Raw genomic sequence first — 27,316 nt, forward strand, 5'->3', positions numbered from 1 at the left:
GCGCTTTCACACGTTATCACACGTTTTCACACGCGTGCTCTTACTAGCTCTGGTAGGAATACAGAGGGCAGGCTGCCTCCCCAGGCAGGGCACCCCCCCAGCCCTCCCCTCCCCCCCAGGGCAGATTAGTATCTTCCCCAGCCGGAGAGCTGCTTGGGACTTTTTAAGGTAAGGTATTCCTTTCGGCCCCAGTGAAAACTCAGTGGGAGGGCAGCAGCTCCCAGGGTAACCCCCAAAGGTCCTCTCACAGATGCCTGGAGGAGCTGCGGAGAGACAGCTGACCCGGAGAAGCCACTCTGTCCTTTGTCTCCCAAACAGAGGCGGCATTTTACTCCGGAGTCAGCAGCAAGATTCCTCCTCCGGGGTGCGGAAGGAGGAGGAGAAAGAAAGAGGCTCAGAAGCCAGCCCAGCGCAGGGCTGATGGTGCCGCAGATAATCCGAGGAGGGTGGGCACTCTGCCCCTTCCTGCTTGCAGGGATGTGGCCCAGGGGCAGTGAAGAAAGGACCGAAGGGAGGTCCTGCAGCTACAAGAGGTTCTGTCTCCTGCTGCTGCCCAGGCACTGGCCGGTGGTCAAGATCTCAACCCGAGACAGAGCCAAGGTTCGGACCTCAGATTGTTCCGGCTGCCAGAGCAGGACATCTACCATCCCCCTGCTGGACCTGGGCTAGTGTGTGTTTCATTTTCTAACCAGCAAAAACTCAACAGAGGATAAATAAATGTTCCTTCCCTCGAATGGTTATCCCTGGAGAGCTAGAGGCTTGCAGATAAGAGTTCCCAGATAACCCACCCCACGGGAGAGAAAACCATAATTTGAGAGTTACCTTCTCTGAATCTCCCCCTGGCCGCCCTCCGGACAACCGTGGTCAGGGGAACGGCAAGGTCGGATGAGGGCGAAATTTCTCCAGACTCCTGACCAAGTGTCTCCCTTTGTTACAGTCCCTATTATCTGACTCGGGGGGGGGGGGGGGGGTGTCTATCTTTCACGCCCTCCCATAAAACTGGATGCCTCATCTTCCTCGCAGGCCGGGCCACCGACGGTAACTACGGGTTCCTTCCAACAAAATCAAAGCCAGGTTTTTAAGTTAATAATAACACTGCCTGTTCTTTATCTCTGATTACAAAAGAAATAGATATTCATTGTAACCAGAATCCCACCCACTAGAGATAAATGCTGCCAACATTTCAGGACGGTCTTTTTGTTTTTGTTTTGTTTTTTTTTTCTAGGCACATAATAGCCACCATTTATTCAAAGCTAACACAGTGCCAGGCACCATTCTAAGCTCTTTATAAACAAGAACCCGTTTAACCCTGAACACCCATGAGGTGGACACCGTCGCATGCCCATTTTTAGAAGAGGAAACAGCCTCCAAAAGATCACTCCCAAACTCAGTGTGTGACAGAGCTAAGACACACCCAACTGGTGTGCACGCAGACCTACATATGCACGCGCATATCGAGCTGTCCTGTGGGTAGAGCTGCCAGTGTTTACTCAGATCAAAAACACCAGTGAAGGAAAAAGAGATTTCAGGCATTAGGAGGAAGCATTTTCAGAATTCTAGCAAAACTCTGACTTGAAATGTAAAAATGAATTGCTTGCTTTCTTTTTTTTTAAAGATTCTATTTATTGACTTTTAGAGAGAGGGAAAGGGAGGGAGGAAGAGAGGAAGAGAAACATCAACGTGTGAGAGATGCACATGCCCCCCGCTGGGGACATGGCCTGCAACCCAGGCATGTGCCCGACTGGGAGTCGACACCAGCGACCTTTAGGGTTCGCAGGCTGGCGCTCAGTGCACTGAGCCACACCAGCCAGGGCAAAAATAAATTGCTTTGTGATGGAAAAATTTAGTTGAAGAGTGCTCAGTGTCACCAGGAACTACATACCGATGACTTCAAGCTCAGTTCTATGTCAGAAACGGTCGCTGATGGCTTGGTGTGGAGACTGCCAACGCTCCTCTGGCTACCAGGGAGGTGGAGGACATCCCAGGCGGCCGAGAGCCCGAGAGTTCTGCTCAGTACGCGAGAGCGGGGATTGGCTTGGTCTGACTCTCAGAGTAACTCAGAGCAAAGCACGAGCAAGGCTCCCACGAGGCTGCAGAGTTAATGATTTAACGTGAGATTCAGTCACCTCCAGGCCTCTGCGATGTTGTTCTCCTCTCTGTGGGCCCTGTCACACCCACCCTGCTCCTGCCTGCCTCACCGCATCTTTACCCGACCTACTCCTGCTTGCCCTTCAAGTCCTTCAAGCATAGAGGTCGCTTTCCTTAACCATCCTAGGCTCCAAAGTCACTTGACTCCTCACCTCCCTGCCACCGCCACCCTCCTGCCCACATTGGACCATAATCAGCTCCCTGGCGTGACCGCAGGGAAGGCCTGTGCTGGGCCCCACATCACAGAGTCAATAAACAGACCAGGTACAGGCCAGAGGGGAAGGACAGGGTACATTAAACACCTCCAAACGGGCTTTCTTCTGTGCAAATGCATGATAATTCCTATCGAGAGGAAGGAGGAAACTTCCGTGCAGTCAGTACAAAGCACTCTGCTGTTGTGAAAAGTGTGTGTCTTTGCATGACTCTGAGTAAGAAACAGTTTCTTGTTTTTTAAGATTTTATTTATTTATTTTTAGAGAGGGAGGGGAGGGGGGAGAAAGAGAGAGAGAGAGAAACATCAATGTGCGGTTGCTGGGGGCCGTGGCCTGCAACCCAGGCATGTGCCCTGACTGGGAATCGAACCTGTGATACTTGATTCGCAGCCCGCACTCAATCCACTGAGCTACGCCAGCCAGGGTAAGAAACAGTTTCTTGAAGTCAGAGGACAACATTCTGGGCTTACAAGTCACACGGGAAGTAATCCTGAGCCGACTGGAAACCACGTCTTTCAGCAGCCCAGAAGGAGTCCGTGGTGGACAACACGGGAAGGGCTGGTGGGGCAGCGGCGGGTGGAAGTCCGCGGTGGGGACAGGCAGGGCTCTGCACCTCACCCTTGGAGCTTGAGTCTGATCATTCAGCCTCTGAGCGTGGTGGGTGGGCTGGCCTGCGGGCTCTCTGTGGCCTTGAAGGGGCTGGGGGCATGTAGGCTCCTATCATTCTCTGCCGGTACAGACTGAGCACCCACAGGCGCTGGGTGCTCAATTGATATTCGAACAAACGGGACCTTTCTCCCCTTCCAGCTCCCTTGCGCCCTCCCCGGCTCTGCCCAAGGGTGCCTAGTTTCTAAAAGCTGTGGGGACAGGAAAAAAGGTTCTCCCACCCCCAAAGGCCTCTGCAGAGAACAAGGCAACCCTCCTCCCGACGACACCACCTTGCTTTCAGATCCCCAGACAGCGACTGCTTTCTGCCTTCGCAGGGAGATTGCCAGGGAGGGGAACCCAAAACCTCTTACGACCTAAGAGAGAATTTGGCAAAGATAACCCTCTCCTGGCTCCAGGGCAGAAAGCAAACAAGGATTTTTTTTTCCCCCTTTTATCATTTCCTGTAGTCTAAAAAAATGAAAGGAATGCAAACACCGAGGAGGTGTGTACTTTTACTAGGTGATAAAAAGATTTAGCAAGAATGGGGGAGGCTGGGGGGGGGCGGACAGCCCCCGCTCCCACCCTCCCTCTCAGAGTCTGCGCTTCAAAGACTGTCCAGAAGCCACGGGGGTCCCGGGGGCTCCATCCCCCAAATGCTCCTGGCTTCACTCCTCGCTCCTAATTCATCCTGTCTCCCGGGTCCAAACCAAGGCATATATTATTAACTCTTTCCCACTTCCCCATTCATTTCTCCCCATCTGCTGCAAGTTCTAGGTGCCTGGTTTCTTATTTTTTTATTTTTTCCTGCACAAGTGTAGTAGAAACCAAGAGAGGAAAAAGCCCCCTATCCCACCACCCTTAAGTTACTGTCTTTGTCCCAGATTTTCCCTCCGGTACTTGACTTTGAACAGACCTTATTCTGTGTTAAGGAGAGGCAGGATAGAGTAATGGTTAAGACTGGGTTTGGGGGTCCGGAAGTCCTGGGTGCGGCCCCTGGCTCGGCCCCTTCCCCTCCCTTCCCTGTGCCGCAGCTTCCTGCTGTGACCGCGAGAGTGGACCCATTACCTGACCCCCTGGGTACAGGTGACTAAATAACAGCAAGCAGGGCAGACCGGTAGGGAGCCCAGAGCAGTCGGCATTCCACGGCCGGCAGGTGATTGCAGAGGGAGGCCGAGTCACACAATTTTCTCCTCTTCCTTTCCTCACTCAAATCCACACACTACACATTTCCCAAGTGACTTTTCCCTTCTAAGGCTCTCTCTCTCCTGAACTTCAGGCCCCAGACCAAGGACAAGGCCCAGGTCCCATGCCACATTGGGGTGCCAGTGTCTGGGGAACCCCCCACACGCAGCACTCCGTAAAAATGACTGGGAAAAAATCGCTTTAAACAGCTGCATAGTACCCCACTGAACAGCACCGCCCCGACCGGCCTGGCCATCCCATGGGGTCAGACATGTGAGTGGCTCCCACTGTTTTGCTTTTGTAAATACAACTGCTGTCCACACGGCCTCACGTCCCTGCAGCCTGTTCACGCCCTGGGCGGGGAGGCCAGGAGGAGAATGGGGCTGCAAATTTCATAGACTCTTTCTGAATAAAGAGTCTGGGCATTTTTTTTTTTTACACTTTCTAAACATGTTGCCAGATTGCCATCAGGGCGTCTGTACCAAATTTCCACTTTACACTGTCGTTGGCAGCGTTTTTGACGGGAACTACTTTTCGCGCTAATTTACAGTTTTTCTCTTGGATCTGGAGTTCTCGCCGCCGGCTGGTTCCCCCGTGAGGCAGGCGGCGTCTAAAAAGACGTCTGGGCCCCGGCTGTCAGGAGAGAGGGGTAGCGTCTGGCTCCTTCGCTGGGTTTCTGTCTGCTGGGCTGGGCGGGGCGGGGCTGAGCCCTGAGTCAGCGCCCGCCCGCCCTCCCTGTCTGCTCTTTAACCCCGAGTCACCTGCCTTCCCGGGTGGGGTTGGGTACACCCCTCAGCCCCAGGAGATTCTGTTCGGGGGGGCCCTAGGCATCACAAAGGTGATCGATGCTCTGGTTTCTTGCAGTGACGAGATCCCGCACCTGCAGTTTGCTCTGGGCTCCCAGCGGGGCCGGCTGGACTCTGCAGAGGCAGCACAGGGGAGGGGAGCCCTGTGTTCCTGAGGGACGGCAGACAGCCGCGGCTCCTGACCACCCTGCCAGCCTCCTGGCACCTCCAGCCTCACGCAGCCAGGTTCTGCGGCAGCCCCGGGGCTTCCCCCGCCCCCCAACTCCGGTCTCCCTCCTCTGCGGGTGGCCTTGTTTGCAAACAGCCACAGGAAGTTGTGATGCTGTTGATGAGGCAGACTCCCACAGCTCTGAGTTCTTAGTCATCACTGACAAGTCTCAACCTTCTGCCCGCCCTGGCCCCGCTGCCAGACATCGTGGGCTCCCAGGTGACGGGGAAGAAGTGACTAGGAGCTCGGTCGTTTCAGCAGCTTCCTTTCGTCATCGTCGCTGGGGAGGGGAGGGGGAGAACCTCCACCCGTCCCAAACAACTGGAATGTCTGGGGCCTGCCCGGAAGAGCAGGGCGGGACTTGAATTCAATTTAGCGCGGGTCTGCTGAGGGACAGGCGTGTCCCAAACACTGGCCCAACCCTTTTACACACAGGATGGCCTTTGCTATCGTTTAATCCTCAGAACCAGGGCAGTGGGTGCTACCGTTGCCATTGCACAGATGGAAAAACTGAGGCTGTGTGTCATCAGAATGGCTGGGTGGAGGCCCATGAATGCGTCGGTGGCTGCTGTGGGAAGGCAGCTTGGAGTGCTGGGGAAAAGGCAGGTCTCTGGGGCCAGGAGCTGTGTTCCCAACCACTGCATGGTCTCGGGCTGGTTTCCTCCCCTCTGGGTCTCCTGTCCCTCCCTGGGTAATGAGGAGGGGGCGCTGGGGACCTTCCCGGCACTAACGCACGGTGCCAGGGATGACTGCAAGGCCAGGGTCCTTTCCACTCAGCGCCGCCAGGGTCTCCGGCTTCACTCTTTGCAGTTGCTTCACAAAAGAACACCAGCACGAGGAAGGAGACCAGTGGCGGGAAGCCGGGGGATGTGGCCTGCCTGCCTCTCTGGCCGGCAGATGGCCTGGCCTTACTGGGACAAAGGAAGCTGCATCCCGGAGACTCTGACCACCTTCTGAGAGTCCCAGCCCCGGGGTCAAACCAACCCATGTGCCTGCCAAGCTCCTGTGTGTCAATAATTTAATAGGACGTCACTCCGCTCCGAAGACACTCAACCTGGCATCCTGCCTGTGCCCGGCAACTCGAAGCAGCTGGGCGCCTCTCCCCCAGGCCGGCTGGGCGTCCGCACAGCCTTCGCAGTGGCCTCCTTTGGAGGGGAGAGGCCCGAGGACTGCGGACACTCAGAGCAAGCAGCCGGAGAGTCACAGCCCAAAGACAGACCCGAATGCTCTCCTGGCCTGAAACCCAAACCAGGCCTGGCGGACAGGCTGGCACTGGGCTGGGGGCTGCTGCCTTCCTCCTCCTGCCGAGGGGTGCACGTGCTGCCCTAGGCCCTGCTCTGTGGACGGGACCGCAGGCTGGCCAGCTGCAGAGTCCAGGTCTTGAGCTGCTGTACCACACTGCCTCTCGAGAGTACAGTCAATGGGGTCCTTGCCACCCTGGGCCAATCCTCAGAGTGCATTTGGGGCTCTTCAGCGTCTGCCTGCAGCGGAACCACCCAGTCTTCTCTCCCACCAATTCCCCTGAGGCGCCCCTTTTTCTGTTGCTTGAGTTTTACTGCCTGTCCACGCCTCCCCGCCCTTGCTCATGCAGTTGCCTCCATGGTGACAGCCCATTCACCTGGTGAGACCCCACGGACATAGCACCCCTTCCTGACGCTGCCCAGTCAGAGCTCCCCCGGGACCACCTACCTTTCCCTTAGCTCACGTTCCCTTAGTCCCCTCCCTCTGGAGAGGGGCACATCTGTCTCCTCCATGAGGCTTGAGCTCCCTGAATTCAGGCTCCATGCTGTGTGACCTTCGGTAAGGCGCTTAACCTCTCTGAGCCTCAATGTCCTCATAAATGGCAGCCCTAACAATACTAGTTATTATTATTATTATTATTATTGGTAATATTTATTAAGCACTTATTATGTGTCAGGCACTACAACTAAGTCCTTCGTGTTATCTCACGTGACAGATGGAGAAATGTCACTGTCGTTAGGACTACCCCGTTATCATTGTTGCGATCCTTTCTTCTGCCACAAAGCCTGGCATGCAGCGGACTCTCAGGTCCTGTTTGTTAAATTCGACCATAGGTGAAAACGGGAGGGGACTTGGACGGGAGAAGACCTCCATAAACAGAGCCTTGCATGTGCTCCAGAATGCTCAGGCCTAGCCCTGGCCTGGATGGGGTGACACCACCTTCGGAGCTTGACTGAGGCCAGCAGATAGCTGGGGCAGGGGGCCTGGGTGGTTTGCTCTCCCCTTTCAGCCCTGTCTTTACCCATTGAAATAGTCTCGGCCCAAACCAGCCCTGCAATGCTCAGAGCTCCACACCGAACGGGCTGCCTGGTAAACCCTGCCCGAGTCTCTGAAGTCCTTGGTGGCTGACTAGGGGCAGATCTGTGCACATGTCTCATCAGAATAGCTTCAAGGTTAGTTTGGCCAGCTCAAGGCCATGGGTGTGGAATGCTCCCCCGTCTCTGTGTTTTCATGCTTCAGCCTGGGGAGCCATTCATAGCATGTGCTCAGCTGGGCCACCCTGCCCAGCAAACAGGCTTCTGTAACCTTGACTTTATTCAGGAGTCCTGTCCCTTTCCCCCCGGAGGCCTCCTCTGCCCTGGTATGAATGAGTGGACACGAACAAGGAAGGATGCGGTCGAACCCTCTTCCTGCTCCTCCTGGCCCACGTGACTGGCGCTGCTGGGCACGGGGGGGGGAGGGTACCCTCCACTTCCGATAGCTCCTCACGTCCTCAGAACATCCCCATTTCCAGGTGAGACAACCAGGGCCCTAAAAGATCACGTGGCCAGTCCAAGGAAAATGCCAGAACCAGCTATTCTGAGGCCACTTCTCGCCACTGCCCACTCTTACCTGGAACCCACATCAGGCACTCCTTGCCCCACCCCAGAAGCCGTGACAGGCCCCAGAGGAAGATGGGAAGTGGAGTCAGACCCGTCTGAGAGTCTGCAGGGGCCCAGAGGCCTCTGTCTCCCTCCCTGTCTGCAAGGGAGGCCTCGGAAGACCCGCCTCCGGTCTCCAGACAGAAGTTGGGCAGCAGGCAAGGGCCCTGCCTGCCACAGGGGAGACTCCGGGCTCGGGGCCGTCCAGAGAGCCGCAGCTGGCACTCCTCGTCTGCGTGTTGCAAAACCACCGCGGGCTGCGGAGTGACAGCCAGCTGCTCTGGGTGTCGGAGGAATGTGGTTGCCAGACAGGTTCATGAGGCATCTGTCGAGCTGGAAGCCAGAAACCAGGCCTGGGCTCTTGCCACGCCAGGCGGCTCCTGGGAGGTTACAGACACGGGGCAGCCGTCGCCCCTCCCCCAACAAGGGCTCATGGAGACCCACCCTCCAGGTCTCACCCCCTGCAGATTGGTGGGAACCCTCCACCACCCCCAGGGGCAGCCGCTCTGTCCAGACAAGGACTTGTGGGGACCATGGCCCCGGGCAGCCACGCCACCCTCACCCCCAGCAAGGTTTGAGGCCAGGGAGATTGCAGGGTCTCTCCCCCAACCACATCTGTAGCCTTAACAACCTACTGAGAAACCATTATTAAGGATAATTATAGTCATGTGTCAAATAACAATGTTTCGGCCACCAACGAACCACATATACGACAGTGGTCCCATGAGGTTACCACAGGGGACGTGGTGGGAGAAGGATGGAGGTCATAAAGGGGGTCAAACCTGTGGTGACAGAAGGAGACGAGGCTTCCAGAGGTGGGCACACAACAGGGTGCACAGACGTCGTTTTATAAAGAGGTACCCCTGAAACTTACATCATCTCATGAATCCTGTCGCCCTAGTAAACTTAATTTACAGAATTACAATGGAGCTGAGAAACTCCGAAGGCCCATAGCTGTTATGTGGTGTCATGGCTGTTGTGACGTCACCGCACAACTCATCCCAGCACGGTCACTCGCCCCTCCCTCAGGGACTCACCCAGAGCAAGTTCTGCCCGCGGGCTCCGTTCCCGGCACGTGCCCCACGCGGGGGCACCTTTCCTGTCTCTCCTGCCGTGTTTCTGCTGTGCCCGCGCTGTGTGTAGACGCACAGATACTGACTGTTTTGTCACAGTGGCCAACGGTGTTCAGTCCAGTGACGTGCTGCACGGGCTCGTCACCCGGGAATGAGTGGCAGGCTCTACCGCACAGCCCAGGCGCGCAGCAGGCCAGGCGCACCCTGCAATGTCCGTGCAGCGGCAGAATCGCCCGACGACAGATTTCTCAGACCGCATGCCCGTCGTTGAGTGGCACGTGACCTCAGGGGAAGGACAACAGTGACACAGTGCTTGCTGCGTGCCAAGCACTGCACAGAGCCCTTCTTCGGGGCGTGCTAGGGCCCTGTGGCCGCTGCGACAAGTCACCACAAACCGGGCAGCTCAAACTACGTGAATGCAGTCCCTTGCAGTTCTGGAGTCTGGAGCCTGAACTCGAGGTGGCGGTGGGGGCGGGCAGGCTCCCTCCAACGGCTCTAGAGGAGAATCCTCCTTGGCCCGTCTCGTGTCTGGTGGCTGCTGGCTGCTGGCTGCCCTTGGTGTTGCTGGGCTTGCAGATGGGTCACTCCCATCTCTGTCCCCGTTCCCACACGGTGTTCTCTTCTCCACGGGTCTGTGTCTCTGTCCCAGTTCCCCTCTCCTTGTAAGGACGTCGGTCATGTTGGATTGGGGCTCATTCTAACCTAGTACGACTTTATCTTACCTTGATTCCATCTGTGAAATCCCCTTTCCAAATAAGATCATATTCGCAGGTTCCACATGGATGGGAATTTGCGGGAGGCACGATTCAACCTGGTATAGCCCGTGTAATCCTCCCAACCACACTCTCATCTCCACCTTACAGAAGACACCACTGAGGCTCAGAGAGGTTAAGTAACTTGCCTGAAGTCACACAGCTGGGAGTGGTACCCAGTCTCTCTGACTCTAGAAGCCTCGCTACATTGTCCCAGACATGATCCTCATCCCCATCCCCTTCCCAGGGGCCTAGAGGCTCCTCAGTGTTTGCAAAGCTTCTCCTGGTCGCTGTCGTATTTTCTTCTTGCCACCGCAACCTGGTTTGTGGTTTACCAAAGACACAGGTTGTTCATTAACTCAGCCAAGGTCACACAGCCAGAGGGTGGCAGGACTTTTGACCTCGGGTCCGGCACACTCCACTACGTAGACCCCCAAGGGGGGGTCTAATGGGAACATTCCAAGGCTTTGCCAAGCCAGGGAGGCAGTTTACCCCCCAGGCGAGCAACGGCCTTGCTGTGTCTACTGATAATACCCACTCCGGCTCCACTGCCAAGCTCACGGAGGCTATTGTGAATCGGCCGCTTAAATTCACCTCCTCAGGTTTCAGCCCCTTGTCCCTGGCTTCTCTGCCCGCAGCAGAGCCAGCTGTTGGGGCTGTCAGAAGCAGAGGAAAACCAGGTCAAGAATCCACGTAGCTCACGGCCGAGCCACACAACCTGGGCAGCAGCAAGGGATGCGGCGGGCACTGTTCCTCCATTGCTCTGGGCCGGGAAAGGGTGAGACCCAGGCAGTCCACTGCTGGCTCCGCGCCAGGCACGGCTGCAGGCGCGGTCCGGCATGTCCTGGTAACCCTTGCAAGCAGCCCAGGGTGTAGGTGCTATTGGTACATTTACTTTTTCTAGAAGGGAAACTGAGGCCCAGGCAAGGTCAGGCTAGTGAGTGGCCATGCCAGGACTTGGTCCCGGGTGTGCCCGAGTCCAGAGTCCCCTGTCTTGGTCTCCTCAGGAAGGGCACTCAGCGAGGGCTGGAGGCTGCAAGAGTGGCCGCCATGGTGGAATGACCATCGAGCATGCAAGGACAGGCTGGGCTGGAGCAGGATTTGAGAAAGAGAGGTCAGGACTAAGGACCAGGAGACAGGGGCCAGCCAGGGCACTGGGGAGCCATGCAGGGCGTGAGGGAGGGCCCGGAGGAGGGCGCAAATTGGTCCTGGCAGGAGGGTGGGACCCTTGGGGCCCTCCTGTCTGGTCCATGGCCAGAGAGTCCGTGACATGTGAAGGAGGCCATGTCACCTTCCAACTTGAAAAGCCTCCGTGACTTCCCACGGAGCTTCCCACAAAATCCGAATTCCTCACCGTGGTCCGAGTGGCCCTTCAGGCCTGGCCCCATGACCTCCCTCCACTCCGCCCAGCTCAGCTCCAGCCACACAAGCCTCCTTCGTGTTCCCCCAGACAAGCTCTGGCCCTTGCTGTTCCCTCTGCCTGGAATGCCATTCCCCAACCTCTGTGCACGCTGGGTCCTTGTCTTCAGAATGTCCGCTCCTCCTTTGCAAAATGGGGACCATCATACCCCTTGTCCTTCAAAGAGTCGTTGAAGAGATGAATGCGCTAATGCAAAAAGCCTGACACGCAGTGGGCACTCAACACGTGATAACACTTACTAGGGGCCAGTCATGGGCCAGGCCCTGCCGCCGGGTCCTTCATCCCACGACAGGACTGGCCCGTCCTCTTCACGACGGGGAACACCACGCAACACAGATTGACTCAGAAGAAACAAAGGGCTGTTTCAGATCAAAGGGGACTAAGGAGACACGACAAGCGAAGGCCACACCTGAGCTGGCATTTCCTGTCGCCACACAGGGCATCGTTGGGACAACTGATATACCCCAGTGTGGGCTGTAGATTTGATCCTAGCATTGTTCCAGCGCCGATTTGCTGGTAGTGTTCATTGTGCAGCGGTTATAAAACAGAATTCTTGTTTTCAGAAAATGCACTCTGAAGTATGTAGGGTAAAGGAGCCCCATGCCTGTCACTTACTCTTCAGAGAGGGAGAGAGAGAAAAGGATAAAGCAAATGTAATAAAATGTTAACAACTTGGGGGAACCTAGATGGAGGTTATCTGGGAATTCTTTGTGTTCTTCTTGCAACTTTGCTGCAGAGTCTGTAACTATCAAAGGGAAGCAAAGGAACTGCAGGGCCGTGCCCTTGGCGGGAGGCAGCGAGTCTGCCAGAGGACAGCGTGTCCCTCGGGGGACGGGCTTCCAGGGGGACCGGCCACCCAGGTTGCGGGCGGGACTGCTCTGGGTGTGGCACTGCAAGTCCCGCTTCCTGGGACATCCCACAGCCCCGTGCGACCCGGGATGGCGAGTGGCCTGCGTCCGGGCGAGCCTGGTGGGCGAACGCTGTGGGTGCATGGGGAGCCTCCCTGCTGTCTCGGGGGACCCTGAAGGCTGAGTCTTCTGCCGGGGGCAGGGCTGCCACGCGTGGGCAGAATGCAGGCTGGACTCCCCATCCCACCCAAGAGCCGGGCCAGTGACTTACTGACAGAGTAAGGTGTCCACCTCAGAGAGCAAGGTTTCAAAGCGGCCCAGCAGCCCTGTGCCTGAGCTGCCACTGAGGCCCCTTGCCCTCTCTGGCCCAGTGCTCACTGGGCCTCAGGCAAATAGTTAACCTGCATCAAAAGCCTACTCAGCTGTCACTGGGTCGTGCAGCCCAAGTGTGAAGGAGGGATGGACACTTTATGGCCGAGGAATGTGACCTACAGCTCAGCTCGCCCCAGCCCAGCCTGCCTGGCAGGTTGGCAGCTGCCAGGGGCTGGCCCGTGGGCAATCCCAGGCTGTTCTGCCACACGGATGACCTCCTGGGGGACCTCGCTCCTGAGTGCAGAGGGGCACAGTCACCTCCGTCGGCCCTCGCAAGTCACTGTGCAGTCCCCTCCCTCCGGTCCCTCCCCGACAGAGGCTGGGTGTCTGGGCCACCGCAGCCCAGCCCTCAAGGGCTCGGCGGCGGAGGATAAATGGGGTTTGCACTGGAGCTTCGAGCTCCTTCCAGGGAAGCCCCAGGTCCTGTGATTACGGAGAAAAATATGAGCTTGCACGCGGCAGACTATTAAACACCGCGACAGGGGACGCCGCTCCACTTGACTCCCTGGGCCACCGCAAGCCAGCTGTGAGTCAGGCCTTGACCTTGGCCACCTTCTTAATTTAGAGGCGCGGCAGCTGCCCACCCAAATTAGCCGGCCCTTATTCAGCCCCGGCCCCTGTTCGCATGCCTCTCTCTGCTACTGTTCTTTTGAAAGTCAAGTTGGCATGTTGCCCGGTGGGGTTGTTTTTTTTTTTTTGTTTGACTGTGTTTAAGCCATACAAGTTCAGACGGTACGAACTTGGCTGAGAAAAGGAAGCCTCCACTCGCCCTGACCTCTGTCCCCATATCTGCCTCCTCCAAGACAAGCATCCAGACCAGGGGCTGGATGATTCCCAGAGAGAGACCCACGCGGAAGCCCATGCTGAGAATGCCTCCCCCCAACACACACATTAGCGCAGCTCCCATGCTACTCCGCACTGGGCTGTTCTTGGTTCCCCCCTTGGAGAGCCCTCCACATCCCGTCTTTTGCACCCACAAATGGCGCTTCCAGGAAATGTCTTTGTACCTGGAACTTTGCTCTCACTTGCAAGTGGCCACAGGTATTCCTAGACACGGAATTGCCAGCATTATCGTTTTTCAATGTGGGGGAGGGCCCACATTAGATTCTTCTTTAAGAATCTAATGATAAAATAAAAATCCTTTCTCCAGAAAAAAACGATGCAATTATTTTGCATGCACTTTCCGGGGGGAGGCTCATAGGCTGCACATGAAGATGTTTTGGAATAGGGAGAAAGACCATGTGTAAGGCTGCTGCATCCGACCCTCGTTGCCGCAGGTGTGAGTAGGTGAGTGCTTTGATTCGGCCATCACACAGGAAGCAACCAGTTGGCTCAGCCGGCGGCCAGCGCAGCTCAGTTCAGGTTCCAGAAGTCAGATTCTTTACCACGCTCCATCTGCCTGGGTACACGCCTCTCACGGTCGCCGTGCCCCTGGATGGCAGATCCCCAGAATGTGGCTGGTGAGCCGGAGCCCCGGGCCAGGGCTGCTCCTCACAGCAGTGCTGGGGCCCTGGGGCCCTGGGGCCCTGGACCTGCTGGGGACCCTGCCTGCAGCTGCCGCCTGCGGCCTGTGAAACCAGACCCTGCACCAGGAAGGCTCCCGAGCTCGCACGCTCGGTTAGGCATTAATATTTTATGCCGCAGCCAGTAAGGACTCAGGGTAATAAAAGTCCCTGCAGGAAAGGCAGGCGCAGCAAGCACAGACGGTGTTGTCTCTTAGGCAGCGGCCATAGCTGACGGGAGAGATTCCACCAAAGAAAAGCTGAAGGGAAACATCTGTGAGCAGCCCATGGCCGGGGGGTCAGAGAAGTGGGGTCGGGGGGCTCAGGGCCTGACTTTGGTGCCTTCAGAAGGAAGCCAGGAGCGTCCCTTGGGCCCTGGCCACGGGGCGTGGTGTCCAGCGGACTGTAGGTCCGAGGGCATTGCCTGCAGAGACGACGTGGCGAGAGCTGAAGCCAGGGAGCCAAGGGCCCTGGCTGACTGTCTGCTGGACACCCTCGCAGGGCCATGCCCACAAGCCCGAGCCGAGCAAAGAGCCACCCCTCAGAGAGGCTCAACACCGGCCATCTCTCCCCTCCCTTCCCCCTCTCCCTCGAGTTCCTGGAGGCCAACCCTCTCCAGAGCCTCACGCTGCCCGTAGGACACCTCGCAGGGATTCCCGGACTACAGCCATTCTCTGAGGCCGAGGGGAGTCATGGGTCACACCTTAGCAACCACGAGGCCACGGATGGCCAGGAGCTCCCCTCTGCTCCAGCGCTTTGCCACGGACGCTGTGGGCTCTCCCTCAGGCAGCTTCCTGCAGGAGGGAGGGCGAGGAAGCAGCTCTGCGTCCCTCCTCCTCTTACTGTCTTCATCCTCAGGATGGTCGCCCCCACCCCCACCATGTGCCTGTCACAGAGTAGGTGCTTTATCTCCTGCCACCTCTGCACTCGCCCCTTGCGGTAGGGAGTGTGGTCATGTCCCTTTCCCGGGCGAGGGAGTCGACGCAAGGCAACCTGCCCAGCGTCTCAGCGGTAGAGCCGGGATTCTGCCCGGGGCTGTGCCATCTTTACAGGCCGGGCCCTCACCAGGCGCTGCACGTGGCAGCCCACATGCAGCTGTCTCGTGAGGAGAGGGAGCAAGTCGGGGAAAGGCCAAGGAGGCCGTGTGGGCGGCAGTTTGTGGCAAAGCCTTATTATGTCTTTGCCAAGAAGACTGGCCTGTAATTAATTGTCTCCCTGAGGGTGGCGCCCCTGAGGAGACAGCTGGGGTAGGGCCCAGGGGCTCTGGACGGGGGCGGGGGTCTGAGCCTGGGTGCTTGTCCTCAGCTCTGCCCTGATAGACCAGGACTCTTCACTGCGGACACTCAATCCACGGAGCCACGCCTGCCGGGGACAGGTTTTGCTTTTGAATAAAAGAAGGGGCCTTCAAAAGCAAAGGTGCCCAGGGCCCAGAAAGTCAGTCACGCTGAGTGAGCAGGACTTGACCCCAGACCTGTCCTCCCCCGAAGGTCACGGCTGTCAGAAACACCCAGCCTCTCCCCCAGGACCGAAGAAACACCCGGGGCCATTCTAGGTGCTGAGCGCGCACCTGTCCCTGGGAAGGCCACAGCCGCCCGGCCACGGACACTCGGCCTGCTGGCCACTGTCCCCAGTGGGTAAGCTTCCTGGGCTCAACTCCTGACCTTCTAAGAAGCCAGTTGGAGCAGAGGAACCACATTTCCGGGGCCGAGTCCCTGGCGGGGAGAAAGTGAAGATGCTGAGAGGCCTCTGGTGGAGGCGCCTACCTGCCTGGGAGAAGCAGGAGAAGCAGGAGAAGAAGGAGCATGATTATTGATTATCAGGGGAACATTCCAGCTTTTCTTCCTCCCCTGGAAGGAAACCACAGGCGGCCTCCACTGACCGACCAACCCGGGGGATTCTGTCTTTGAAAGTCCATGCATGGCCCAGGGTGACAGAGAGCCCTGGCTGTGGCATCACACAGACCTGGGTTCAAGTCCGCACTCTGCCATTTAGTTTGCTGTGCGACCTTGAGAACGTAACTCTGTTTCCCCTCTGGCAAATGGGAATTATAACAGACCCTCCCAGTAGGGTAGTACCGAGAACTGCCAAAAATAAAATGCTTTCTGTTTAGAAGAGCAGTTGCAACTGGTAAAAGCCAGAGGACTATTGTTTTGTTTGGGAAGGGAAAAAAAATCTACCCTGACATCACTAGGGCTGTGAGTAATTGTTACGCCATGTGCTTCCCCAAGACATTGAGATAAATTTGGAGAAACCACCTAAGGTGCCTTAAGTGAGGCCACACCATGAGGTCAGCCTCCTTTTCCTTCCCAGTCTTTGAGGGGACAGGTTAGACAGGAGGCAGTGACCTTACTAATGGAAGGGGAGCATCGCCTTTAATTAAGGTGTCACCAGAGTTGGAAATTCACACTTGGGTTTTGCAAGTGCAGGATGACACAACCTTCGGCAGAAACCCTGACGTGACGGCGGCGGAGGCCTCGGGGATGAGCAGGCAGACCTGGGGTTGCTTCCAGGGGAGCAGCGCTGTGGCCCAGCGGGTGAGCCGTCTACCCCCAGGCTCAGCACTGTCATCAGAACTGCATCTGCTCCCACCAGGGAGGCGGAACCCGGGGAACCGAACAGGGGAGTTTCTCGTGGGGGAGGGGGCAGCCTCCTCGGAGGACAGGCCCTGGCTGCTCTCCCAGAGCCACGTGTTTTCAACCTGAGCCGTGCACACACATCCCCTGGAATGCGGTTAAAATGCAGCTTGAGATGCAGCGGCACTTGGGATTCTGCATCTGTGACAAGAGCCCGGGTGACGCTGAGGCAGCTGGCGAGAAAAGGGGCGTCGTCATTCCTCCGGTCCCATGGACACCTGGGGCTGCGCTTCGCCAGGGAGACCAGGGAGCCCTGGCTGGTGGTTCCCAGGCCAGAGCTTGGGTGTCAAGGACCCAGCAGCACCACCATAAACTAGGTCCTTATGACTTCCCCCCTTGGGGGGTGGGGAGACGGGGTGCCAAATGAATTAAGCGTGAACATTGGCAGCAGGATGATTTACGAACGGTCCATTCTTTCCCCAGGTTGCTCACCTGCCCCACACACACCCTTTTCGGGAAGCCAGCGAGACCCCCGGCACTGTCTTTTCATAGGGGGTTGAGAATCACCACTGACGGTAGGGGTCGTATGCTGTCCTCCAGAAAACGGATAAAGTCCGGTCCTCCCCCATCACCCCTTCTCCTAACCCCGGCTGGCCTTAGGGCCCCCTGCTCATTCTTACGGAAAAGTGCTTTAAAAGAGGGATATTTGCCCAATCATCTTGTAGGGGCTCTTCTTTTCTTTTATAAAAATACAAGCTGGGGGGGGGCTCAGGATGGGGGAGGGGACAGTGACTCCCCCTTCTTGTGCAAGATGCCGTGGCCGGCACAGTGACAGACAAAGGGAAGCCCCTCAACCTCCCCATCAACTCCCCCAGGACCCCCTCCCCTAACTCTCGGACACAGGTAGCTTCGCCAGGGCCCTCTGGGGAGGCGGGTCCCAGCGCTTAGGGGACTCCCTGCATTGGGCACAAGCCCCACACTGGGGAGCAGGGTCGAGCACAGACTGAAGCAGCCAGGCAGGGCAGGCCTCAGAGAGGACCGTCCAGACACATCCCAGGCTCCTCGCCCCAAGCCTGCTGCACCTGGAAGTGGCCCCCATGGACGACCTCCACCCCCACCCCAGGACCCAAAGCCCAGGACACCCATGGTGCCAGGATCAGAGGCTCTGACACTGAAATGCAGAAACCTTACCCCTGCCTGGGCTTCCCCATTCTGGTGGCAGCGGAGGGGGAGGGGCCCCCACATTACTGAAAAAGAACTCGTGGCCAGCCCTCCACAAGGGAGCCTGGGTGCAGAACTGAAGAGCCCACTAGCGATTCTTAAAGTGGTGTCACGCCCACGGTACATACCTCGTTTAATGACATTCAATATTTAGGAAAGCATCTACCATTTCACTTTTAAAGTAACGCGTGTGCTGTGGTTTAGGAACACCCCATCCAATCAATGGATAAAAAAATCGCTGAAGGCTGCCATCTGTTAAAAACAGAAATCTTAGCCCTGGCTAGCGCAGCTCAGTGGATTGAGCGTGGGCTGTGAACCAAAGTGTCGCAGGTTCGATTCCCAGTCAGGGCACATGCCTGGGTTGCAGGCCTTAGCCCCAGCAACCGCACATTGATGTCTCTCTCTCTCTATCTCCCTCCCTTCCCTCTCTAAAAATAAATAAATAAAATCTTAAAAAAAAAAAAAAAACCAGAAATCTTAGTGGAGCTCTCCTGGCTTCAGCAAACACCAGTTTCTCCCCGAGCAAACTGTGCTCCCCGGCACCGTTTAAACACATGCACACACGCAGCAAAGGTTATTTATACACGTGGTGCAGCTCACTCATTATTCAGTAAAATATGCACCTCGATCTTTTTTAAAGGTGTTACAATTCTGAGATTTCTGTAAAATAATAAGGCCTTTAGATGCCATCTAGAATGGGGGGCTCTCTGTCCCCCCCCACCCCCGCCCAGAGGCAGCAATAGAGCTGCAACGCTGTCCGTCTGCCCCGAGAACGCAGGTGGAGGAAACAGTGGGAAACACCTGTCTGGGAGGCAGTAAAAGCCGGAGCATAAAAAAGCAATCCAAAGCTTCCTTCTTTCCTTTTCCTCGTCCCCAAGGCTGCCCGGGTCCCTGCAGGGACCCGCCCTGTGAGTAAGGACGCAGGACGTCTCCCTCTGTGTCTCGCCGCTCAGTCGCGGGAGAAACGCTGCCTCTTCCCTCCAGGCACTTCCGCGCTGGTGTCTGGGTTGACGACAGACAACTCCACCATCAGGTTTTGTCAATAGAAAACAAAAAAACTCTCAGAAACAAACTTGGAGAGACAGACAACCGAATGGCGGTGACGAGACGGGAAGCAGGTGTGGGGATGGCAAAATGGGTTAGGTGGTCAAGTGCGTAGTAACAGAAAGCAACGAGACTTTGGGGGGTGAGCACGTCACAGAACGGGGCCCCCAAACGCGCCTCCCTCCTCCCACCACGACGGAGCTCCGCCTCCCGTGTCCCACCCCGCCCCGCCCCCATCTTCTACAAAACCGGTCCCCAGCACCCAGACAGCTGGGGGCTGCTGCTGTGGAGTACACAGATACCACATCATCGTGGTGTGCGATGGAAATTGCGTAATGTCATTAACCGGCGGTACCTGGATTTAAAACATTAGACACAAAAATAAAATACTTTTTAAAAAACAAAACAAAATTTTAAAACATCAACATCCAATCAGCTCATTTCTCAACGGGGAGAAGAAGCATGAACGCTGGTTCAATGCAGCCCCTCCGGCTCTGAAAGACAAAGCTGAACGCGTTCCAAACAGTGGCGAAGACACGAGTAAGGGACGGTCAAGCATGTGTCTTCCAACGAGGACCATCTGACTGTCCCGTTGTCCTTCTCGGGCTTCCGGAAGCAACCGACGTGAATGCGGTGAAAGCAGCGGTCTACTGGGTGCTTCCTACGTGCCAGCGTTCACTGCGGCGTCCCACCAAGTGCCAGAGGAGCCCGATGAGATGGCGCTACCCTTCTCCACCTCGGTGTCGCAGACCAACAGAGGGAGTGCCCGATTCAAAGTGGTGTGGCTAATAAAACCCGGTTCCAACCCGGGCACCTGTCTCTGGGCCCTGGCTCCCTCCCGGGCCACTCCGGACTCCGGAGTGAAACCCAGACCCCGCCGACGTGCAGACGGCTCCTCTCACGGGAACACAAAGGTCACAGGCTTTTTCTCGTGGGTGTTGACCGGACCCTGGGTAGGGCTAAGAATCTATTTCCTCTTGATAAAGAGCTAAACTTCCTGCTCAAGAAGTTGGGGACCTTATGCAACCTGGAAAAGGGAATTCCTGGGACAGTTTTCCTGGTCTCGGGCAGAAACGATATCTCATTAAACTACCCCCAAAAGGCACAAAAACACCCCACAAAAATGTGTGCTCTTGCTTCGAATGCATTCTCCCAGCCTCTGTCTCAGCCCCTTAAAGATGCACCACCTGCTCTGTTAGTCTTCAAACCAGTGGGTGTTAGGTGTGAGTGGCTGAGAGTGTGTGTGTGTGTGTGTGTGTGCGCGCGCGCGTGTGTTGAAAGGGAGATGGAGTTGGGGAAGACTACAACTACTGAGGGATTCAATTAGCTCCATGGGGGGGAGAGGAGGACCGATTACCACCCTGAAAATGCAGCAGCAAACAGGAGATCGGGTTGCCGTAGCAACCATTTAATTGACATTTTCATTTTCTCAGCATTTATTCTGAGCAGGTGCCAGCAGACAGCGTCCTCAGGGAAGAGTGGGGATGAGGGTGTGCCCATGTGCCGCTGTCATTGTTTGTAACTGGGGGCACTGGGACTGCCACTAGGTAAGGCCCTTGGAACTGGGGTCTCGGACGGGCAGTGCCCAGGGAAACCTGGGTCTCTGAGCATCCTTGGCAGGCACAGCATCATCACCCTGCAGCGGGGCTGGGCCGTGCTCTTCTGAACTTCCTCGTTTAATGGATGTGTGGTCAGCGGTGAGACGGATTTGAGCAGAGCAAGGACGATAGGCCAGGAGAGCCCTGGGTGCCTAGCAACGGGCAAAACTGGGAAAACAAGGGCCTCGCCCCCCGAGTAACCTTTCCTCCCCTGGCATATAGCTGGTCATGCCATTCGGATCCTCCCCTGGCCTTTCCCGCTCCGGCATGTTGCTCATCATGGGGGTTAGACCCCCACTGAGGGGGAGTGAACAAGGGGGCTGGAGAACAGCCCGTAAGCATGCAGTCCCCCGGACAGCGAGGTGCTGACCCACATCAGATACATCTAGGCCACAGTTGTGCTTCAGCTCCAGGCCCAGAAAAGCAGCAAAACCAGACAGGCGACGCCTCGGCCAACATCAGGACCAGCTGCATTGGCTAATGGCCCCCTGCCCTGGTGCTGACCAATCAGCGGAGACCACAACCCTGAAAGGACACACCTGGAAAGCTGATGAATATGCTATTGAGATCCTCCCCCGAGCGCTCCCCTAAAACCTCCACCCTTAAAAGCCCTTCAGATGGAGGACCCAGCACACTCTCCCTCCTGGGGGCATGCCTGTGCCTCTCCCGCCCCCCTTCTCTCCCCCAGGTGCATTACCTTTGCCTTCCTCCCCCCTAGGCTCCAAGCCCCTTCCTTTGCCTCCATAACTCATTTCCTGAGCCCATTGCTGCTACCTCTGTGACTCTCCGAACAAACATTCTCTTATAGTTGAGTCTCAGCTCTGAATTCTTTCCTAGCCAGAGCTCAGGTACCGAGGTTGCTGGACCAAGGTCCAGTGTGACTCCACCAGCCTAACACCTGGTGCCATGCACTGCCATCCGATGGGATGCTGAGGCTCAGGTGCAGGATGGTGCGGGGCCACCAACTCCTGGCGGCTAATGCACACTGGTTTGCTAAAGCAGGGTCAAGCGGAAGGGGCTGGGGGATGAAACAAGGTGAGGCGGCAGCACAGCACAACTCAGCTCCACCCACAGAGCACGGTCGCCTTGCCTCTTCCCGAGGAGTAGCCGTGTTCTGCACCGACCACGCATCACCAGGGAACCCGCCGCCAGAGGACAGGAACAGAGACCTGGAGGGAAGCATTCCCCTCAAGGTCAACTGATTGGAGACGGAATGCAATGCAGGTTCCCCTGCAGGAGCAGCTGATGATTTGACTACCATCCTCCTCCCAGCGGCCTCCGAGATTTGGCATCCGTGTGCCCTGGGCGTTGCCCAGCCCTCCCGGAGGCAGCCCTGGCTGGGTCCTTGCAACCTCGATGCCCATGGAATGCTAAACACACCCCAGAGTTCCTGACATGGCCACCTGGTTACAGCCCTGCCCGAGCTTGTCTGCAGCAATTTCAAAGGCAAGGCTTCATGCGAAAATCTATTACGGAGCATCCGCAGACAGACGGTGTGCAGAAAGCACAGCTCCATGCAGGAAAATATGAGCAGTCAGCACAACGCCGCGGTGGGGGCAGGAAAATCTTTAGTTGGAAAACATTGCTCTGACGACTTCTCTCCGGGAGGAGAGAACGGGCTGACATTGTGACGGGACGGCAGCTCCCATTTTTTTAAAGACAGCAAATGCTTTCCAGAAGCCCATCCAGTTTAGAAGTTTCCATAGCTTTGCTTAGTTTATTTCCACACGGGTTTGGTATTGCCATCGCTGCCCCTGGAACCGTGCCTGCGTCTTACCACAAATGTCATCATCATAGAAAGAACAGCGTCCGTGTGCATGAACACCAAACAACAGCAGCACCGGCGCGTGCAGACGCATGAAGCTCTGGGTGGCACGGCGGCCTGGCTGAAATGGCTCCTGGGAAATGAGGGGGAGGCAGGAGCAGTTCCCACACAGAGGAAAAACTCAGCGGCCTCTTCCTGAAAGCTGAGAATGGTATTCTGGGAAATAGCCCTTATTGGGGGTGGTATTCTGCCCCTATAACATTAAATATGATTTGTAATTATATTTGTAACTGAAAGGCCCCCGAAAAAATCCTACAAATTGGGCACCTCCCCCATTGCCATTCTGTTCATTTTAAGTTCCATTGAAATTTATTTTGAAGCACTTCCTATGGCTTGAAAATATAGGCATTTTGGCTAATATTATTATTTCATGCTTTGTACTTCAATGTAATATAAGGATCAGATTTAGTCTTGGCTGGCATGGCTCAGTGGACTGAGCACTGGCCTGCAAACCAAAGGGTCGCCGGTTTGATTCCCAGTCAGGACACTTGCCTAGGTTCCAGGCCAGGTCCCCAGTAGGGGGTGTGCGAGAGGCAACCACACACTGATCTTCTCTCCCTCCCTTCTCCTCTGTAAAAATAAACTTTAAAAATCTTTTTTTAAAAAAGGATCAGATTTATTCACCCAGACTTACTCAGATCTAGGTTTTTGGGGTTGTTTTTCTGGATCCCAAATTCCACACTACTTGAACAGCTCGTATTTGCCACTTTGACTGTTTCTCCACTATTTTAAGCGCTTCCTTTTTCATCCCCATCTTTTTCCATAGGCGATGCTACTCTTACTTGTGTGACAGACTCCTTGCGTTGGCTCCGACGGGAGTGTCGCCTCCCCGATCTGCTCCTTCCCAGCTCCCCCAGTCGCAGTAGATGGTCACGGTCACTCCCAGTGAAGACCCTGAAGCCCGTCTCCCACTCTTCACACCCAAGCGGCCCTGGCCATGAGCAAGTCTGGTGGGTCCACGGGCAAGACGACGTCACACCAGACCACCTCCCACCACCCTCACCCTAGACGGCTTCAGAAGTCGCCTCTCCAGTGTCTCTGTGTCCCCAACACCCCTCCCCCACGAGGCCGCCAGAGGGACCTTATAAAAGCATAATCTACCCCACGTCCCTTCATTCAGTCTTGCATGCAACCCATGTGGACACACGGACTCCACGCCAGCACTGTTTCAGCACTTTCTAGACCTTGCGTCCACGTCAGGGAGAGGATAACCAACCACAGAAGGAATGAAACGCACGGTGGCAGAGGACAAGGAGAGCTGTGCAGAAACACGACCCAGGGGAGGAGGCCCTGGGGTGCCGTGAGTGGCGGAATTCGTTCCAGTTCCGTAAACGGGGGTTGTCACGTTGGGTGCAGCGGTGCACGGAAGCCCCACCGGAGGGGGCGTCTGAGGCCTGAAGGAGGTGGGAGAGAAGTCCTCCCAGTACCCGGGAAAAGGGACAACCTCTGACGGCTCCATCTCCCGTTACAATAAACCTGAGTTCCCTGCCGCCGCCCGTGAGGTCCCGTGGCATCTGCACCCTCGACCCCTCCGCTCTGTGCCCTCGTGAGCCTCTCTCAGAGCTGTCTCCACGCCAGGCTCTTTCCGCTTTCAGGTGCCCTCTTCCTGGGATACACCTTCGCACCTACGCACACACGCCCCGGGAAAGGACTTCCATCGGAAGCGGAACCAGAGATTATGAAATGGAGCGTCTCACGCACGCACCCTCGGAAGACTGGAGTGCAGGAACTGAGAGACTGCTTTCCCGTAAACGCCCCATTTACAGAAGACCTGGACTTCCCTCCTGACCGAGGACTCTCTGCCCAGAATTCCTCCCCATCCTCGAGCCAATGAACTTACTTCCTGCTTGGCCTCTGGCTGGACTCCCCCCTCTCTGCACCCCTTGCTCCTAAATACAGCCCACCCCAAACCCCGAACAGATTCTCATGTATCGGTAGATCTCCATAACGTGTTTTCCTGAAATGCAATTTCTCTGTTCTTCCCAAGTAAACTCCCTTTCTGGTCATTCAAGTCTGCCTCAGTTTCCTTCTTTACTTAGCTTGACACCCCCATCCTCCATTCTCCTTTTCTCAAGGCTGGTTCCTGTCCACCCTCAGATATTAAAGATGTCGCTTCCTCCAAGAAGCCTTCCCTGACCACCGCCAGCCTCCCATCACCTGCCCTCTTCCTGTGCTTTATTCGCACAGTGGCTCTCATCACCGTTTGAAATCGTCTTCTTTCCTGTCTGCCTGCCCTGCCAGGAATGCAAGCTCCAAGCGAGAGAGCGGTGTTGCCCCTTCACAGCCGGGAACAGGCCTGGGACAGAGCAAACATTCAGTACATATTTATCGAGTGAAGAAATCAATCAATCAAGGACAACCCGATAATGAACTTGTAAATAATTAATGCAGTCCAGGGCAGCACAGCGGGAATCACTCACAGACAAGCCCGCCCCCACCTCAGGCTCTGCCGTCCCCTCCAGAATAAGGACAACGATGACACCAGCACCCGGAATGATTCAATAATAATTTGGTAATTTCGGGGTACGATTCCATTCCATCCTTGTGACAATGCAGTGAGAGATGGGCCCCTAGTCCCACTTCCATGGGACCGACCCCTGAGACTTCAAGTGGTTGGTGACCACCGGTGTGGGACATGCTCATATTCAAATTGCTCTAAAGAAACCACGTGGGGCACTTATGGTGTGAACGGAGCCGGTGCTAGATAATTTTCAGAAAGAGATCACCTCGCAGGCAAAGTGGGATGGCTCCGGTGAAAGGTTATCTGATTAAGGCTGCACTGCTTTAGAGGGACCCCACCCTGGTATCGTCAGAATGTGAATGGGAACCGTCATATAGGGAGCGCTCACCATTAGCACGGCCCCAGGCCACGCCGTGGACATGTATGACCTCACTTCTATGTGCTGTCATCCCCAGTTTACAAACGAGGAAACTGAGGCTTGGAGCAATTAAGTCCCTCGCTCAAGTTCCCGTGGCTGGGACGTGACCGAGCCAAGTACCGAACGCAGCTCTGGCCGCACAGAGACCCATCACAGGAAGAACCTAGCACTCTCAGGGTTAGATTAGATCTGGTCAGGTGGCAGGAGATAGAAGGTGCTAGAAGACGCTAGAAATGTCTAATCTCGCACAACCTTCCGATGGGTTTGCAGGATGTGGGGGGAAGCACCCGCGCCCCATCCTTGACCTGAAGGCACAGGGAGCCCTTGGCAAGGCCCGCCCCTCTGCTCCTTACCTGGGAGCCACGGGCCGCCGTCTCTGACACCAGGACGCTTCCTCGGGAAGGGGCTTGGACTTGGGGGGCAAGAGCGGCCCCGAGGGAGGTGCCAGAGCCAAGCCAGTGCCATCCGGGGGCCTCCTCCTGGCCCAGGCTGGGATGTCCTTGCCACTCTGCCCTCTGCCCCTGCCACAGGGCCCAGCCACTGGAGCTGAGCCGCACCAGGGCAGGGACCACGAACATGGCGGCTCGGCTCGCCCTGTCCGGCTGTGGGAACCGAATCTTCCACATGGGAGCCTGTAATCGCCGGTGCCCTGGAATTTTCTGCTTGGTTCACCAATTTTTAGCTGGACCAGCCTCGGCTCTGGTGTCGAACAAGGCGGGCATTCAGCCTTCAGTCCAGCAATTAAAAGGCTTTGAGGACAGGATCTGCTTTAGTTTCCAGGGGGTGACATGGGTCCCAAGCAAGGGGCTTGACACGGAGTCCTCTGAGTTAGCCAGCCAGATGCATTCTCTGCGGTCCGCACGGCCTTGAGAAGAATTCGAATGTGATACTGCGGGGCAGGGGGCAACAATAAAGTTAATTAGGCTCCTGACATTCAGGTGGGAACCTGAGATGCCCAAACCGGAATCTCGATTTTCATCGCCCCAGATCCTGCTGCACCCCCAGCCTTCTCATCCCAGCTAATAGTGACCACACCTTCCCGGGACCGCAGGGGAAACGTGGTGGGCATCTGGGTCTCCGGCGCTCTTGCACACCCCACACCCTGCCAGTTATACCTCCTTCAAATACGGGTCAGAGTCCGGCCACTGTCACCGTGCCCACTGCACCCACCACCTCTGCATGGACGCCGGTGACAGTCTCTGCCTGGCCGCCCAGCTCCAGCCCTGACTCACCGCCATCGCTGCTCAGCTCAGCAGCCACAGCATCCTGTCACTATTGAAGCCACCGCCTGCCACCCTCTTCCTGCAAAGAGCCTTCCATGGCCCCCATAATCACGCTGCACGAAAGTCCAGGTCTGACTGCACGCAGCCCCGGCGGCCTCTCGGCCTCAAGCCTACCGCTCCTCTGTACTCTGCTCCCGAAACCCCCCCGGCCCCCCAGGACCTTTGCACATGCTGTTTCCTCAACCCGGATGCTCGTTCCCCAGATGCCCATGTGGCTCCCTCCCGCCTGCCTTCACGCCTGCTCCCACGTCTCTTCCTCTAGGAAGCTCATTCACTGAAAAGGACAATCCATTCCTCACCCTCTGCCTTCCGCCTCTGCCCCCCAGCCCTCCTGACGCCCGCACCCTGCTCTGGTTTTTCCTTCTCCCTTCACAGCAGTTAACACCTCCTGCTCTGACCCCTTTGTGGAGTCTGCTGCTCATTGCCTGTTTCCCCTGCACGTGCAGCGCAGGGAGCAGACGAGGCGTAGGGGGCCTGTGTTGTGTGCTGGTGTTGTGCGCCGGTGTGTCTTGGGCGGCCGTACAGATCCTGGCATGTGTCAAAGGTTCGGGAAAGATTCGTGAAATGCAGGGGAGGCCTGGTGAGGCATGGAATTTCTGTGGGAAAAAGGAGGAGGAAGGGAACAGAGAGAATGTTTTGGACTTTCTTGTTGCTAAGGAGATAAGATGGGGGCAAGGGTGGGTGGAGGGATGGAGACAGGCCCCCCCCCCCCCCGCCCCCACCGACCCAGAGCCACTTGTAAACTGACACCCAGCCCCACCCCCAACAGGAGAGGAGGTCCTTGACCTCTAGGGACTGGTGGCTGGGTCCTCAGCTGCCCTCAGAGCACCTTGGGGCTCC

At 56.5% G+C, this 27,316-nt stretch overlaps 1 protein-coding gene across 1 annotated transcript in view; it reads right to left on the reverse strand.

The window, feature by feature from the left end:
- KIFC3 (kinesin family member C3) overlaps positions 1-26,093 on the reverse strand; it is a 59,516-nt gene extending 33,423 nt beyond the window's left edge. The window contains 1 exon segment of the mRNA XM_028501898.2: positions 25,547-26,093. Within this exon segment, the coding sequence (XP_028357699.2) occupies positions 25,547-25,819 (273 nt within the window). The 5' untranslated portion in view covers positions 25,820-26,093.
- Positions 26,094-27,316: the final 1,223 nt, after the last annotated feature.

The sequence above is a fragment of the Phyllostomus discolor genome, chromosome 12 (assembly GCF_004126475.2).
Source record: "Phyllostomus discolor isolate MPI-MPIP mPhyDis1 chromosome 12, mPhyDis1.pri.v3, whole genome shotgun sequence".
NCBI lineage: Eukaryota > Metazoa > Chordata > Mammalia > Chiroptera > Phyllostomidae > Phyllostomus > Phyllostomus discolor.